Below are 16,285 nucleotides of genomic sequence, written 5' to 3' on the forward strand. Positions count from 1 at the left end.
GGTCTCCTCTATGTAATATGTAATATCAATGGACACTTAGGCTAGTTGACCTTAAGATAGGTTGAAAGTTGTGATTGTATGGTTAATTGTATATAAATGTATGTTTGATGATGGTTGGATGTTTAATGAATGGGTTTGAATGTGACGAGTTACATATTATTAGATGATGATTATTGATGAATTGTGTTAGTGGGTCTTACATTTAGTGGTATCAGAGCGGTTCGTCCTCGTGAGCCTGAGGGATGGATCGATTTTGCTTCATTGCATACTCTGGGTTAGTTTTCTTTCATGCTATTTAGGTTATCTACTTGATATTTCATAGCATGCTTGTTTGTGAGTGCTTTTTGGGATAATTGAAAGACTAGGCTTTTGATATTGAGACTGATCACCTTGATATCGATTGATTGGTGTAGACAGGAACCCTAATGGCTACTCGCAGACGAGGTCGTACACGTTCACGAAGAGAGAGTAGAAACGACCAACTGGCCGATAACCATGTCAAGTTCATAGAGGCAATGGCGAATCTTGCAAACACCATGGAGGCAAATGCTGCTGCGACTCTGCAAGCTGTGCAGAGGTTAGGCCAACCGGCTGGAAACGAAAACGGAGAAGGAAACGGGAACGATAATGCAGAAGGAAATGATGATAACATGGGAGGTGCTCCAATAACTTTGGCTACTTTTCTCAAGGTTCATCCGCCAAGCTTTAGAGGTTCAACCAACCCTATAGAAGCGGATAATTGGTTTCAGGCCATGGAGCATGCGTTACAAACACAACATGTTCCGAACAACCAATATGTAGAATTTGCTGCATATCAGCTTTTGGGAGAGGCCCAGCATTGGTGGCAAGGAGAGTGCCACTTGCTACAGCTTCAGAATGCCGATGTTCCTTGGGATGTATTCCAAATGGCCTTCTACAAGAAGTACCTTCCTGAATCTGCAAGGGAAGCAACGGAGATAGAACTTTTGCAGCTGAAGCAACGTTCCTCGTCTGTGGCAAACTATACTAGCCAATTTGAGGAGCTCTGTAGGTTCTCTAGGGTGTGTCAGGGTGCCCCGGAGACTTATGAAAGTTGGAAGCGCATCAGGTATCAAAGGGGCTTGAAGGATAACATCATGACTGCTATGGCTCCTTTAGAGATTCGGATTTTCTCCGATCTGGTGAACAAGGCGAGAGTTGTTGAGGAATATGCACAGACGGTAGCCTCGTCAAGGGACACTCGTGGAGGAAACACTAGTAGGGAACGTGATGATTACCTTGGACCAAGTGGACAACACTTCAAGAAAAATGGTGAGGGGAAGCAGTCAAGAGCTTACTCCCCTGATATGAAATGTCAGGAGTGTGGGAACTACCACCCGAATAAGTCATACCGGTTGGGTATGAAACTATGTTAGAAGTGTGGCGTACCGGGACATTTGGTTAGAGATTGTCCACACCGAGGAACACATGAGCCGGGTCGATCACAACAATAGGATTGAGGTAATCATGGTTCTGATAGCCAAACCTTAACTTATTTTCATAGTATAGACTATCACCATTCTTGTTGAAAATGTTTTAAAGCTTAGAAGGATTTTTAAATTTGGTTTGGAACTTTGGTTTAAATGATTTGGTTTTGAAACTAGGATTCGAACTTTTGATTAAATGATATGATTTAGAAAGGAAAGTGAGCTCTATTATTTTGTTAACTTATGATTTTGGTTTGTAAATTTAACTTATCAAAAGGGATTTAAATTGAACGATTCTTATTTAAGGGTTTTAATGAATTTAGAAAAATCATGCTTTAAAGTGATTGATTTACAAATAAATGATTTTTGACTCTTTTGAGAAAGTTTTAACAATGAATTCATTTAGATTGAACTTGTTTTAAAGGTTTTGAAAAGTATTACAAAATTGGCATTTGGTTTAAAGGGAAGAATTTTCGGATTCTTAATGACGATAATCAGAGTGACGCAGTGGAAGGCGAGAGAGAATATTAACACGTTAGGATGATGGTGAATGAGATGCTTTGGCAACTTGTTGGGCTGATAACATTGATAGTAGAATACTTCGTGGATAATATATATATATATATATCGCGTGATTTGAATTTTCGAGGGCGAAAATTTTATTAGGAGGGAAGAATGTAAGAACCGGAGTTTTCACGTAAAACCGTTTTAATAAAATAATTTTAGTGCCCGGAATAAATTCAAAATTTAGAAGTTTTAATTTGAAAATATAAAGGTGAAATTTGATTTCAATGAATTTTTCTAAGTTAGAAAATGTATCTTTTTCAAAAATTTTTTGTAAAAATGCATACTGGCGCTTAAGCTGACAGTACCGGCTCTAGTCTGTCCAGTGCTGTGTATTTTAGAAATTAGAAAATAAGATTTTAAAAAGTTTATTTATTGTTTTGAAAGGACAAAAAATATTTTAGAATTGAAAACCGGGCACTAATCTTAAAGATTTTGCCCCAAAGTGGGCCAAACGGACCAAAAACGCTACACGGTTGGACCGGGCTCAAGTTGGGCCCAAGTCCAACTTATATAAGGTAATAAATGAGCCTAAGAAGCTCATTTTAACACCAAGAGAGAGAGAGAGAGAGATAGCTCGGATAGGAAGAAGAGAGGAGAAGGAAGCCATTGTTACTATTCATCTCCCTCTTCAAAGCTCCATAACTTTTGATCCGGAACTCCGATTGACGAGCTCTTTGTGGCCACGCGAAGCTCTTGTCAAGCTCTTTGATTCTATATAAGAAAACCTGGTAAGAAATTGCATCTTGATCCCCAGTTTCCAGCCCTAAAATTCTGCGTTTTTGGGATTATAATTTTGAGTAGATTTTGTGGTTTTGCTTGCTTAGGTGATTTCTAGTAGCGGGTAATTGTTGAATTTTACTCCTAATCTTGTTGGTTAAGGTAAGGTTTCACTAAACCCTTATGTTTAGTTATTTTGTGTATATTAGGTTTTGATTTTTGATACATATATGATGTTAGTTGAGCTTTGGTGGCTTGTTGGTGAGTTGAAAGCTTGTTGGACTCCAATCTTGGTGCGGTGTGCTTTTTGGGGGAGCAGCCAAAGTATAGTTTCGGTCTCCTCTATGTAATATGTAATATCAATGGACACTTAGGCTAGTTGACCTTAAGATAGGTTGAAAGATGTGATTGTATGGTTAATTGTATATAAATGTATGTTTGATGACGGTTGGATGTTGAATGAATGGGTTTGAATGGGATGAGTTACATATTATTAGATGATGATTATGATGAATTGTGTTTGTGGGTGTTACACGGTGCCCTATGATGCTGAGATTGACCAAAATAATAACTAATTGATTTGTTTTAAAATGTTTCTTAAATCCTTTATGTCAATTTTTTTGCTTTTTACATAGGTGATTGTAAAGCTGTTAATATTTTGTTAAAATTAGATGCCAACTATAATGTATGGTGGTGTTTCTTACAAGCCTTTTATTCATACATGATGTTTGCTCGTGTATTATCAACTTCAGAATATGACATAATATTCTTCTCAAATTTAAAGTTTATTGTTTAGTTTCATGAACCGTGAACTTTGGGTTGTAGTCAATTATGTTCAGATTATATGACAAATCATTATTTATTTCTTATTTATTTTCATGGTCTTGATCAAAAGTTGGTCCTCTTTGCTAAAGGTAGGAGCTTGTATTCAAAGATTAGATTAGGTGCGCCAGAACGAATTAAATCTTATCTGATTTTAAGTAGTTATAAAATTAATGACATATCCAGTCAAGTTTTAAACAAAAAGACACATCCATCATAGACACAGCCAAAGAAGTTTGAAACACAAGACATTTATTAAGGACACATCTAACAATTAAAGACACATCCAAACATTAATCAATTAAAACAAAACAAGTGTTTAATAAATGCAAAAAGACATATCAATGCCTTAACAGAGAAGGCACATTCACATTTAAAACTTTTTTACAAAAGATAACCAAAGAAATTTCAGTAGTCTTGAAAAGCAACATCGAAGTTCTAAACAAAAGACACATCAATTAAAAACACATTCAAATAAGTTTTAAACAGAAGACACATCTATTAAAGACACTTCCAACAGAAGACACATTCATTAAAGACACATCCAAACAAATTTTAAACAGAAGACACATCCAAACAAATTTTAAACAAAAGACACATCCAACAGAAGACATATCCAAGTATTAACCGGCTAAAACAAAACAAGTGTTTAACAAAAACAAAAAGATATCATCTGGAGAAGCATCTTTAACATATCAAAAAAATTAAATATCTCTGCCGTCTTCATTTCTAACAACTTCTCCTTGTATGCTAATTAATCAAACAAAGCATCTTAAGAGACTATAATAGAATAATTTAACAAAAAATAATAGATCTTCTAAGCTAGTACAATTTCTGCCTAAATGAATTCAAAGGACACAAAGAAATGTTATGACATTCTACTTCTCGTTCCCGAAGAACATACAAGTTGGCTTTTGTTCCGAGGGTTACCTGAAACTAGAGGTCGATCTCGGTTGAGATCTTCTGTACGGGTCGGTGCCGACGAGTTCGGCCGGTGAGTGGCGGCCAGAGTTGTTGTGTCCGGCTTGTTGGACTGACTGCACAGCTGATCCTCGGTCACCGGAGGGTGGGGGTACCTGCAAGAGACTCCGATGCTTAAGTTAGCACGGGTATTAAGCAGGTTTTACATAGAATCAGAGTATGAGTTATACCTGGGTGCTCCAGTGTATTTATAGTGGTTGTAGAGTGACCTTTCTGGATAAGATAAGTTAGTTATCTTATCTTATCTTTATCTTTGAGTTGAGGTCAGCTTATCTTCAAGGGAACCGCCCTTATCTCTATAGGCTCGGACGACCTTTGGATTTGAGTCGTGTTCCTCTACTTGGGCCCTTTATTGGGCTCCCCTGTCAGTTTGGCCGATCTCTTTGAGAAGAGGTCGGCTAGTCGGACCTGAAGAGGTCGGTCGCCATGTCGCTAAACATCCCGGGTCGGACAGCTTGACCCAGGGTATGAACAGTGCCCCTGCTTGAGCTTGGTCTTCTTTTTTTTTAGGTCGAGTCCTTGACTTCGGTCCTTCTATAGTGGAGCCGAACTCAAGCATTTCGTCAATTTTTTCCTTTTTGTAGAATCTTTTGAATGTAGAATGTTTTTCTCTAAAAGCGCGCGCTTTCACGTTAGTGCTTTGGAAACGTGTAAGGGTTTAATACTTTCATTAATTAGCATTAATTGCCCCGTTTTTCCTTTGAAGCTTTTGATTTTTGAAAACCTAGAAACGGTTTCTCTTCTTCGCTCCTTTGTAACTTCTTCACATTTTCTTCCTTTGTTCTCTCGCTCTCTGTTTTTTGCGCTCATTTCTGTTTTTTCTTCTCGTTGCGGCGTCGCTCGGCGAATTTTCTGGGCAGCTTCCATTTTTACGCCTCCCTCTTTCCTCCGACGCTTCTTCCTTCTCCAGGTGAGTTCCCTTCATATTTTCTTTCTCTTTCGTTGCTTTTGTGATCAAGTTTTGATTTTTCTTCAGAGAAAGTTTAGATCTTTCTATTTTCCGCTGTGCCTGATCACCGTGTGTTTCGTAATTTCTTCATCTTTTGCATGGTCTCTGTTGCTTGATGCCTTTAGGGTTTTTGCATGTTGCGAAATGCTTTTGATTTTGAAGCTTTGGAGTGATAGTTTTGTTTGATTCTGAAAAAAAGGTCTCATTTTTTATGATTTTTGCCTGGTATGTTTGTTGTTTCTTGCTGATAGACTGTAGGAAGATGATTTTCTGTTTTATGTTTTGTCTTTCTCCTGTAGAAAATGCTTGCTGTTTTGAGGTCTTCTTTTCTTGTTTGCGAGACGCCGGGACGTAAGTAGATTTTCCTTGATACCTCGCTTTGTTACTGCCTCCAAAGGATGCCCCAGGAGTTTCAGTTTGAGTCTTGGGGTTTCCTTTTCTGTGTATTCGTCTGCCGAGATATTTTTGAGTAATCCGTTCTTCTTTTCTTTTGTAGGGTTTAGTTGGCCTCATGTCTTCCCAAAATAACGTTGTAGAGATGCCTTCCCGGGTTCCTGAGGGTATAGCCGATTGGGTTGACTCGATGGTTCTTATGTGTGTTTCTCTGGTTGATTCTGAGTTTTGTGCACAGCTTAGACAGTTTCATAGTGTTTGTAGTAATTCCAGTGATGAGAAGAACTATGAGCTTGTCCCTCCCTCTTCTGATGAGAGAGTCTGCTTTTCTACTCGGGTTGTTGATGATCGCCCCTTCTTTTATGTCTATGATTTTTTCTTCAGTCCGCTGGGTATCACCCTTCCTTTTACTCAATTTGAAACCGATCTGTTATGGTCCTGTAATGTTGCCCCATCTCAACTTCACCCCAATTCCTGGGGTTTCATAAAAATTTTCCAATTGTTGTGCAATGGTTTCGGTATTCCTGCTTCCCAATCTCTCTTTTTCTATCTGTTTGTCTTGACTAAGCCCGGTGTGGTAAAAAAGAAGTCGGCTTGGGTCTCCTTCCATTCCACCCAGGGAAAGAAGGTCTTTTCCATGTTTGACGAGTCATTCCGTGATTTTAAAAATTACTTTTTCAAGGTCTGAGCTGTTGAAGGAGCTCGGCCCTTTTTTCTGGATGAAAATGACGAACCTGCTTTTCCCTTGGAATGGCAAAAAGATGTGAGGGTCTCCAGATATGCGTGGAAAATATTGGATGAGGCTGAACGAGCCTTTGTGACTGTCTTGTAAGACCGCTGGGGTCATCCTCCTCATCTCGACACAAAGAAATTTCTAACCAATCCTTCTCTTCTTCAAACTGAACTGGGTATCTTGTGCTTATCTGTTTATGTTGCTTGTAGCTATCTTTCCGATTTATCCGACTTGTAGCTTGATTTCTGTTTTATCTGCAGAGGCGATGAAGAATAATGAGGCTATGAAAGCTTTAAAGAGGGCGCAGAGGGCGACTGCTGCCAGGAATATTGCGGCCAAGGCGGCTGGGGAGGGGTCCTCCCAAATGCGCGAGAAGCCATCAGTGCTGAGTTCTGCTGGGGTGAAGAAAGTGGTCCCTACACCCCGAGTCCGTTTGGTGGATCCTCACCCTACTTCTGCCACTCCATCTGTTGCTCCTCCCAATAAAAAACAAAAAACAGCCGAGCCCTTTGACCTCGATGCTCCTGATTTTAATGCCATTGAGTTTGTGGATCAGCAAATCGGTCCCTATGGCTCCCTCTCTACAGATGATGTGTCCATCCTCCATCACTTAGAATTTATGGCCCGAAATCACGTAATGATGGCGTATATGGCTGCTACCATATATCAGACTGCTCAGAATCTCCCTCTCCATGCCACTAAAGCGTTTATGGAGGAGGCAAAACAAGAGTTTGATCGGATGAGAGAGTTGAAGGAGGAACTTGAGATAAAGGTAGCCAAGCTGGAGAAGGACTTAGAGAACGAGAAGGCGAGTTCTCAATCACTGGCAGCTTCTTTGAGGTTGGCTGAGGACACAGCCATGATGCACAAGCATAGTTACGTTACATCCTATCGGGAGATGTTGCGTTTGAGGGAGGAGCTCGACAATGTCCGGGAAGATTATTCTGAGCTTCAGAGTCATCTCGTTGGCAGTGTGACTGCTGCTTACGAGAACTTGAAGGAGCAAGTTCGGGTTATTGCTCCCGAGGCCGATCTCACTCCCTTCAGCCTGGACAACATTGTCAGGGATGGCAAGATTGTCCCTGATGATGATGATGAGGTCGATCCCCTCCCTGTGTCTTCTGCCAAGGTGTCAGCACCTACTGTTCCTCCTGCCAAGGTCGACCCTCCCGCTTCTGATCCTGACTGTCAGATTTTAAACCGGGATGATGGTACTGTGGATGCTGTTCCTCTCCAGACTCGCCCTCCTTCTCCTCAGACTGATGCTGCTAAGAAGCCTTCTGACCTTTAGCTGATTTACTTTGGATATTTTTGTAGTTGGCCCGGCTTGTGGGCTTTAAAACTCTTTGGTTTATTTTGTTGACACTCTTTCTGGTTGCTTGTTTAGCAACATTATTTAAAAACATAATCGAATAGCTTCTGAGCTTTTAGGTCTGACCCTAAGGCTTTTATGTCACGCTTATGCTTGTTTTAGCTTCTTTGGAGTGGTTTGGTGTCGATGCGTGGATCCGTTTTAGTAATCCATGCCCGACTTCTTTGCCCTTTTCCAGGTAGTTTACCGATGTCGATCTTTTCCAATTATTTAAAGTAATCTTCTTTTTTGGACCTTGGTCGGGTCTCTTTTAGAGATTACTTTTATGACCGGTTTGTGGGAGACCGACCTCTTTATGTCGATTTCTTCTAAGTTACTTCGTAATCCTCTTTCTTGGACCTTTGTCAGGTCTCTTTCAGGGATTACTTTTATAACTTTCCGTTGTAGGAGACCCACTTCTTTATGTCGATCTCTTCTAACTTTCCGTTGTAGGAGACCGACTTCTTTATGTCGATCTCTTCTAAGTTACTTCGTAATCCTCTTTCTTGGACCTTGGTCAGGTCTCTTTCAGGGATTACTTTTATAACCTTTTTATTTTAGGCTGACTTTGTTAGGTCGAGCCCTTCTAAGTTAAAGTAATCCTCTTTAATAGGGTTGGCCAGACCTCTTTCCAGGGTTTACTTATAACTTGGGTTGACTTGGTCTGACTTCTGGACGTCGGCTAGTCTTTAAGTTATTATTTTCGCTATCCGTAAGACCTCATCAGGTTCTTTTTTGGATTGCTTTTGATAAATTCTTACATTATTCTGTGTTCATCTTTGCCAATTTGTAGAAAGTGGTTGGCATTTTTGGATCGTCCTTTGGGTGAATCGCGCTTTCACCTTTATCGGACGGTTTATTTTTATCGTGGACGTGTAGTGAAATTGTTTTTCACTTTCTGCCGACCTGTCGCTTTATAATCGGACGATGAATTCTTCAGATTAATGCGTCTTGAATTCTTTGTAGAATATCTAAATAAACTTTATTCAAAGAAAAAGTGCAAATATATACATGTGGGAATTTTTTCATCCCTTTAAGTCGGATAGTGTTTGGGTCTCAGCTTGGTGCCTCATTAAAAAACCTTTTTAGGAAAAAGAGTGCATCCAATAATGAGATCTGTTACCTTCCTAACTGTAGTACCTTCTTAGGTTGCAGGCGTGCCATGATCTTGGAAGCTCTCGTCCGTCGAGTTCGGAGAGTCTGTAGTAGCCCTTCCCTAGAACTTCTACGACTCGGTAGGGTCCTTTCCAGTTTGCTGCCAGTTTTTCTTCTCCTGGTCGAGTTGTTCCGATATCATTTCGGATTAGGATGAGATCGTTTTTTGCGAAACTTCTTAGCACTACCCTTTGATTATATCTGGAAGCCATTCGGCGTTTTAGAACTTCTTCCCTGATCCGAGCTCTTTCTTGGATTTCAGGTAGTAGGTCAAGCTCTTCCCTCTGAAGTTGGGAGTTTGCTCCCTCATTGTAATGAACTACTCTAGGCGATCCTTCCTCAATTTATACTGGAATCATTGCCTCCATTCCGTATGCTAACCGGAAGGGGGATTCCTTCGTGGTGGAGTGCGGCGTTGTTCGATATGCCCATAGGACCTGTGGAAGCTCTTCTGCCCAAGCTCCTTTTGCATCTTGTAATCTCCGTTTTAATCCGGCCAATATGACTTTGTTGGCAGCTTCGACCTGTCCAGTGGCTTGTGGATGTTCCACGGAGGTGTATTGATGTTTTATATTTAAGTCAGCTACTAGTTTTCTAAAGCCTGCATCTGTGACTTGAGTGCCATTGTCTGTGGTTATTGAATATGGAACCCCGAACCTTGTGACGATGTTTCTATATAGGAATTTCCGGCTTCTTTGAGTAATGGCATTGGCTAAGGGCTCTGCCTCGATCCACTTTGTAAAATAGTCTACCCATACTATGAGAAATTTAACTTGTCCTGACCCCTGGGGGAAGGGGCCGAGAAGGTCGAGCCCCCACGTTGCAAACGGCCAAGGGGAAGTTACGCTGATGAGCTCTTCTGGCGAGGTGATGTGAAAGTTGGCATGTTTCTGACATGGTGGGCATGTCTTTACAAATTCTGTAGCTTCTTTCTGTAGAGTTGGCCAATAAAACCCCGCCCGAAGCACTTTTTTGGCGAGAGCTCGTGCTCCGAGATGATTGTCACAAATGCCGCCGTGTACTTCTTCTAACACTTCCTTCGTGTGGGAGGTTGGTACGCATTTCAGTAATGGTATTGAGATCCCTCTTTTGTACAGGATGTTGTTTATAATGGTGTAGTACTGTGCCTCCCTTTTTAGCCTTTTTGCCTCTTTTTCTTCTGGGGGGAGTGTTCCTGCTCTGAGGTAGTTAATTATGGGAGTCATCCATCCTTGGTCCTGGCTTGTTACGGCTAGGACTTTTTCCTCATCCGAGATTGACGGGTTCTGTAATATTTCCTGGATGAGGCTTCTATTGTTGCCCCCTGGTTTGGTGCTGGCTAGTTTCGAGAGTGCGTCAGCTCGGGCATTTTGTTCTCGGGGTATATGGTATATCTTATATTCCCCGATTTGTCCGAGCTGTTGCTTGGTCTTATCCAAATACCTTTTCATGGTGGGATCTTTGGGTTGGTAGCTCCCTGTTATTTATGATGTGACAATTTGCGAATCGCTGTAGATGTTGAGTTTTCGAGCTCCTACCTCTTCGACCAGCTTCAAACCAGCTAGCAGTGCTTCGTATTCTGCCTGGTTATTTGAAGCCGGGAACCCGAACTTGAGGGAGAGCTCAACTTGGGTTCCCTGGTTGCTTTCTATTATCACTCCTGCGCCGCTTCCAGTTTTATTTGAAGAACTGTCCACATAGAGATTCTACTCTGTGGGGGTTTCTAGGGTATCTGTGAATTCTGCGATAAAGTCGGCCAGAAATTGTGACTTAATGGCCGTCCGAGCTTCATATAGGAGGTCAAACTCTGACAGCTCGACTGCCCATTGTAGAATTCTACTTGCTAAATCTGTTTTCTGCAATATTCCTTTCAAGGGCTGGTTAGTGCGAACTTTGATGGTGTGGGCCTGAAAGTAAGGGCGGAGTCGTCTAGATGTTAGAATGAGAGTATATGCAAATTTTTCTATTTTCTGATAGTTCAGCTCGGATCCCTGTAGTGCTTTACTAATGAAGTAGACGGGTTGTTGTCCATTTTCGTCTTCTCTGACTAGTGCTGACGCTACTGCCCGGCTTCCTACTGCGAGATATAGTAGGAGTGGTTCTCCTTTTCGTGGTCGGGAGAGGATAGGCGGCTGTCTTAAGAACTTTTTAAAGTCTTGGAAGGCTTGCTCACATGCTGTCGTCCACTCGAACTGCCTTCCCTTTCTTAAAGTAGCATAGAAGGGGAGAGATCTTATTGCGGCTCCTGCTAAGAATCGGGATAGGGCTGCCAATCTCCCGTTGAGTTGTTGTACTTCTTTGACACAGGTTGGGCTCTTCATGTTGAGTATGGCCTGACATTTGTCTGGATTTGCTTCAATTCCTCTTTGTGTGAGCATGAAACCTAAGAATTTTCCTGCTTCTACCGCAAAGGTGCATTTTTCTGGATTGAGTCGCATGTCATGCTTTCTTATGGTGTCGAACACTTGGGCCAAGTCGGACAATAGTGTCTCTTCACTTTGTGTTTTTATTAGCATGTCGTCCACGTAGACTTCCATGATCTTTCCAATGTGATCCGAGAAGACTTTATTCATTAGCCTTTGATAGGTAGCTCTTGCGTTCTTGAGACCGAAAGGCATCACAATGTAGCAGTAGTTTACTTTTGGTGTTAGGAACGAGGTCTTTTCTTGATCTGGTGGGTACATGGGGATCTGGTTGTATCCCGAGTATGCATCCATAAATGAGAGATATTTATATCCGGAGGAAGCGTCTACCAGAGCGTCGATATTTGGGAGTGGGTAAGGGTCTTTTGGACAAGCCTTGTTGAGATCGGTGTAATCGGTGCACATTCGCCACTTCCCATTTGATTTTTTCACCAAGACAATGTTGGCTAGCCATAGTGGGTATTTGACTTCTCTTATGAATTCTGCTTCCAGTAGTGCCTGGACTTGTTCTTCCACAGCCTGGGATCGCTCTGGCCCAAGTTTTCTTTGTCTCTGCTGTACCGGTCGAGATCCTGAATAGACCGCCAACTTATGACACATCAGCTTTGGGTCTATGCCTGGCATATCTGCGGCTTTCCATGCGAAGAGATCGACGTTATCTCGCAAAAATTGTATTAGTAATTCCTTTGAGTCTCCTTTTAGGATTGTGCCGATATTAGTTATTTTTTCCGAGGTGTCCCCGATCTGAATCTTTTCTATCTCGCCCTCTGGTTGGGGACGAAGTTCTTTTCGTCGTTGAACTCCACCCAGCTCAATTGTGTGGAACTCTTCTCCTTTGCCTCTGAGGTTTAGGCTTTCGTTATAACAGCGACGTGCCATTTTTTGATCTGCTTTTATCGTGGCTATCCCCTTTGGTGTTGGGAATTTCATACATAGGTGTGGGGTCGAGACTATCGCGCCGAGTTGGTTGAGTGTTGTCCGACCTATGAGAGCATTGTAAGCTGAACTTAGGTCGACCACGATGTAATCTATTTTGAGGGTCCTAGATCGGTTCCCTTTTTCGAAGGTTGTGTGTAGTGGTATGTATCCTAGTGGTCGAACCGGGGTGTCTCCTAGTCCGAACAGGCTGTTTGGATATGCTTGAAGTTCTTTTTCTTCTAAGCCGAGTTTATCAAAGGCTGTTTTGAATAAGATGTCGGCAGAACTCCCTTGGTCTATTAAGGTGCGGTGTAGGTTGGCGTTTGCTAATATGATGGTGATGACCATGGGATCGTCGTGTTCTGCGATGACGCCGGATGTGTCCTCTTTAGTAAATGTTATTGCTGGGATGTTGAGTGCTTCTTCCTCTCCTTCGACATGATATACTTCTTTGAGATATCTTTTGCGAGAGGATTTGGAGATCCCACCTGCTGTGAATCCGCCATGTATCATGTGGACATGTCTTTCTGGTGTCCGAGGTGATCGTTCTGTTCGTTCGGTATCTTCATCCCTTCGTCTCTTTCTTTGATCATCATCTCGGGTGGCCAGGAATCGATCTAACTTTCCTTCTCTCACCAATTTTTCTATGATATTTTTTAAGTCGAAACATTCGTTTGTATATCTCGACCAAGGATGCTCTGAGAGGAGTGTAATTATGGTACTTTTTGATTTTCTCCCCTTGTCGATCTTCTTTCCTTTTGGATTCCTTGTCTCTATCTCGGTAAGAGGTCCCTGGTTTTGAAGTCTCTCCTAACCGAGCGTTTTCTTCCATGTTGATGTATTTTTCTACTCGTTCCTGCACTTCATCCAAGGAGGTCGGGTACTTTTTTGATATAGATTGGCTGAAGGGTCCTTCTCGTAGGCCGTTGATGAGGCCCATGATGGCGGCCTCTGTAGGTAAACTTTGTATGTCCATGCATGTTTTGTTGAATCTCTCCATATAGTTACGGAGGCTCTCCCAATCTCCTTGTTTGATCCCTAGTAAACTGAGGGCGTGCTTGGCTTTATCTTTCTGAATGGAGAATCTGGCTAGGAATTTTTTAGCTAGGTCATCAAAGCTTGAGATGGACTTTGGGGGTAGATTGTCGAACCATCGAATGGCTGTCTTTGTGAGAGTTGTTGGGAAGGCTTTGCAGCGAACAGCATCTGGGGCATCGGTGAGGTACATTCTGCTTCTGAAGTTACTGAGGTGGTGGTTGAGATCCGTGGTGCCATCATACAGGGTCATATCCGGGAGTTTGAAGTCTTTTGGAATTTTAGTTTTCATGATTTCCCTGGTGAACGGGTCTTTCTCTTTGCGTGAATTTTCTTCGAGATTGGCTCGAGGGGCTTTTGATTTGAGATCGGCTTCTAATTGTTGTAGTTTTTCTTCCAACTCCCGACGTCGCCGCATCTCTCTTTGTAGATCCCTTCCGATTTCCCGTTGTTGTTGAGTTTCTTTTTCTAGTTGTTTTAGGCGATCTAGGAGCGCTTCTATTGCCCCTGAATTTGGCGAGTCTTTGTCTTTGTTGACTTCCGGAGTGTCTTATAGCGTGAAATCCGCATTCTTGTGCGGTGTTCTCTCTTCCAGACCTGAATCGTGGTCGTTGTTATGGTTGTCTGCCATGGTGATGGGATGTTCCCCGGCAATGGCGCCAATGTTCCGAGGATTACCTGAAACTAGAGGTCGATCTCGGTTGAGATCTTCTGTACAGGTCGGTGCCGACGAGTTCGGCCGGTGAGTGACAGTCGGAGTTGTTGTGTCCGGCTTGTTGGACTGACTGCACAGCTGATCCTCGGTCACCGGAGGGTGGGGGGTACCTGCAAGAGACTCCGATGCTTAAGTTAGCACGGGTATTAAGCAGGTTTTACGTAGAATCAGAGTATGAGTTATACCTGGGTGCTCCAGTGTATTTATAGTGGTTGTAGAGTGACCTTTCTGGATAAGATAAGTTAGTTATCTTATCTTATCTTTATCTTTGAGTTGAGGTCAGCTTATCTTCAAGGGAACCACCCTTATCTCTATAGGCTCGGACGGCCTTTGGATTTGAGTCGTGTTCCTCTACTTGGGCCCTTTATTGGGCTCCCCTGTCGGTTTGGCCGATCTCTTTTTAGCAGAGGTCGGCTAGTCGGACCTGAAGAGGTCGGTCGCCATGTCGCTAAACATCCTGGGTCGGACAGCTTGACCCAGGGTATGAACAGCTTTCAACAAGTTTTTTGAGCATCTCATTATGTGTAAGATCAGGTGAGGCAAAGGTCTTATCAAAGAATTCTCTATACTGCACAAGCTTTTGTTTCTTCTCCATCTATGCATCTCCCGGAAAATTAGAACAAGCCTTCTTTTAGGAATTCATGTCTAGCACCATGTGATCAACCATTTACAAGTTCTGACTTTGCTCCTAAATCAACAACAGAATAAATTTCCTATAGTTATAAACAAAGACTAATCATTCATGACTAATTCAACATCTCATCATAAGCATATAGAGCGTATAAGCATACTCTGCAAGTGGATCAATTAGGTAGATATTAGCAATAAAGCTTCCCAAAATAAACAACTTGAACCTTAACTCAAATTGACACATCCCAATAGTCTAAACTAAGCTGCTAGATACTTATGATGATTCATGGTGGTCATTACTTCTCCTTGAATGGTGATGTCATTCAATTTGAATAATACCCAAAAGTCTACCAAAAAACTTACCCGAGGCAATGTATTCATATGATCCAGCAACCCTGGACATGGCACCGGCACCAGCACCAGCACCTCTATCCCCCGCCCCACGCTGCAAGGTCTTAGCAAGCCCAAAATTCGCTACATGAGGCCTAACTCATGATCAAGCAATATGTTATTGCTCTTCACATCCCTATGAATTATAGCAGGCATACAATCATAGGGAATTAGCATTTAGTAATGATAGATTTTTGGTAAATTCAATTCTATGTTGTTTCCATTGTAGCATATAACTAATAAAAAGCCAGTAAATTCATCATAGCATATAGCTAAAAATAGCAAAGTTACACTAAACATACATATAACCAAGTAACAAACACATAGTAGCAAATGGAAATTAAATGAAATTACATGACATGAAAGTCCAGAATCAAAATTCGACCTTAAAATCAATATACAGCATTATATTCCCATTAAAATAAGCATGAACTAAAGGAGCTCAATGAACTGCAATTCAGAAAAAAATTTCAAGGAAATTGTATGAAACTATTTCAGAAGAAACATCCAACTAAAATCAATGAAAAATCCATGAATCCAACAAAAATCAGGAGCATCACATAAGAACCATAAATACCAAAATCGAAACAGCTATTGTTACTTAAAACCCTAACAATATACTAACCAATTGGAGAATACCGGGATGATTGCAGAGAGCGGCGTGCGACGGTCGGTGGCTAGACACGGGGGTGCGGAGTGGACACAAAGTTGGTTGCTGTTGCGACCTGGAAGAGGCGATGCATCGTCGACGCCTTCAGACGAGAAGGACTCCCGTGGCAACATCAACCTCCGTGAGAACCATCATTGGCGGCGTCGACCTCCATGAGTAGCAGCAGTGGCGGGGTTGTGTTGTGGTGTTGAAGACGACGGCATCCTCGCGGGTGAGCGGAGCAACTCGGGCTGCGCAGGTGGCAGGTGGAGGTGGTGCCGAGGAGACCTGTCGACAGGGCTGATGGCTATGCGGCGCTGGAAAAGGATATGGGGGTTGAGGGATGTGTCCACGGTAACAACAAAAGGGTATAGGGTAAATCAAGGTTAGTGTGGTAAACTAGTGAAATTAGGATTAATCTGAGTTAATTGGG

General features: G+C 42.1%; 2 protein-coding genes across 2 annotated transcripts; one reads left to right on the forward strand and one right to left on the reverse strand.

The window, feature by feature from the left end:
- Positions 1–425: 425 nt before the first annotated feature.
- On the forward strand, positions 426–1,976 carry LOC107636775 (uncharacterized). Its single transcript, XM_016340263.1, has 2 exons — positions 426–1,377; positions 1,870–1,976. The coding sequence occupies exons 1-2, from the start codon at positions 426–428 to the stop codon at positions 1,974–1,976; spliced, it is 1,059 nt and encodes a 352-aa protein (XP_016195749.1).
- Positions 1,977–14,934: 12,958 nt separating this feature from the next.
- On the reverse strand, positions 14,935–15,986 carry LOC107636776 (uncharacterized). The gene is made up of 3 exons (XM_088483655.1): positions 15,829–15,986; positions 15,177–15,298; positions 14,935–14,975 (listed from the first exon to the last, which is right to left on the reverse strand). The coding sequence occupies exons 1-3, from the start codon at positions 15,984–15,986 to the stop codon at positions 14,935–14,937; spliced, it is 321 nt and encodes a 106-aa protein (XP_088339781.1).
- Positions 15,987–16,285: the final 299 nt, after the last annotated feature.

The sequence above is a fragment of the Arachis ipaensis genome, chromosome B4, assembly GCF_059453495.1.
Source record: "Arachis ipaensis isolate K30076 ecotype BB chromosome B4, ASM5945349v1, whole genome shotgun sequence".
NCBI lineage: Eukaryota > Viridiplantae > Streptophyta > Magnoliopsida > Fabales > Fabaceae > Arachis > Arachis ipaensis.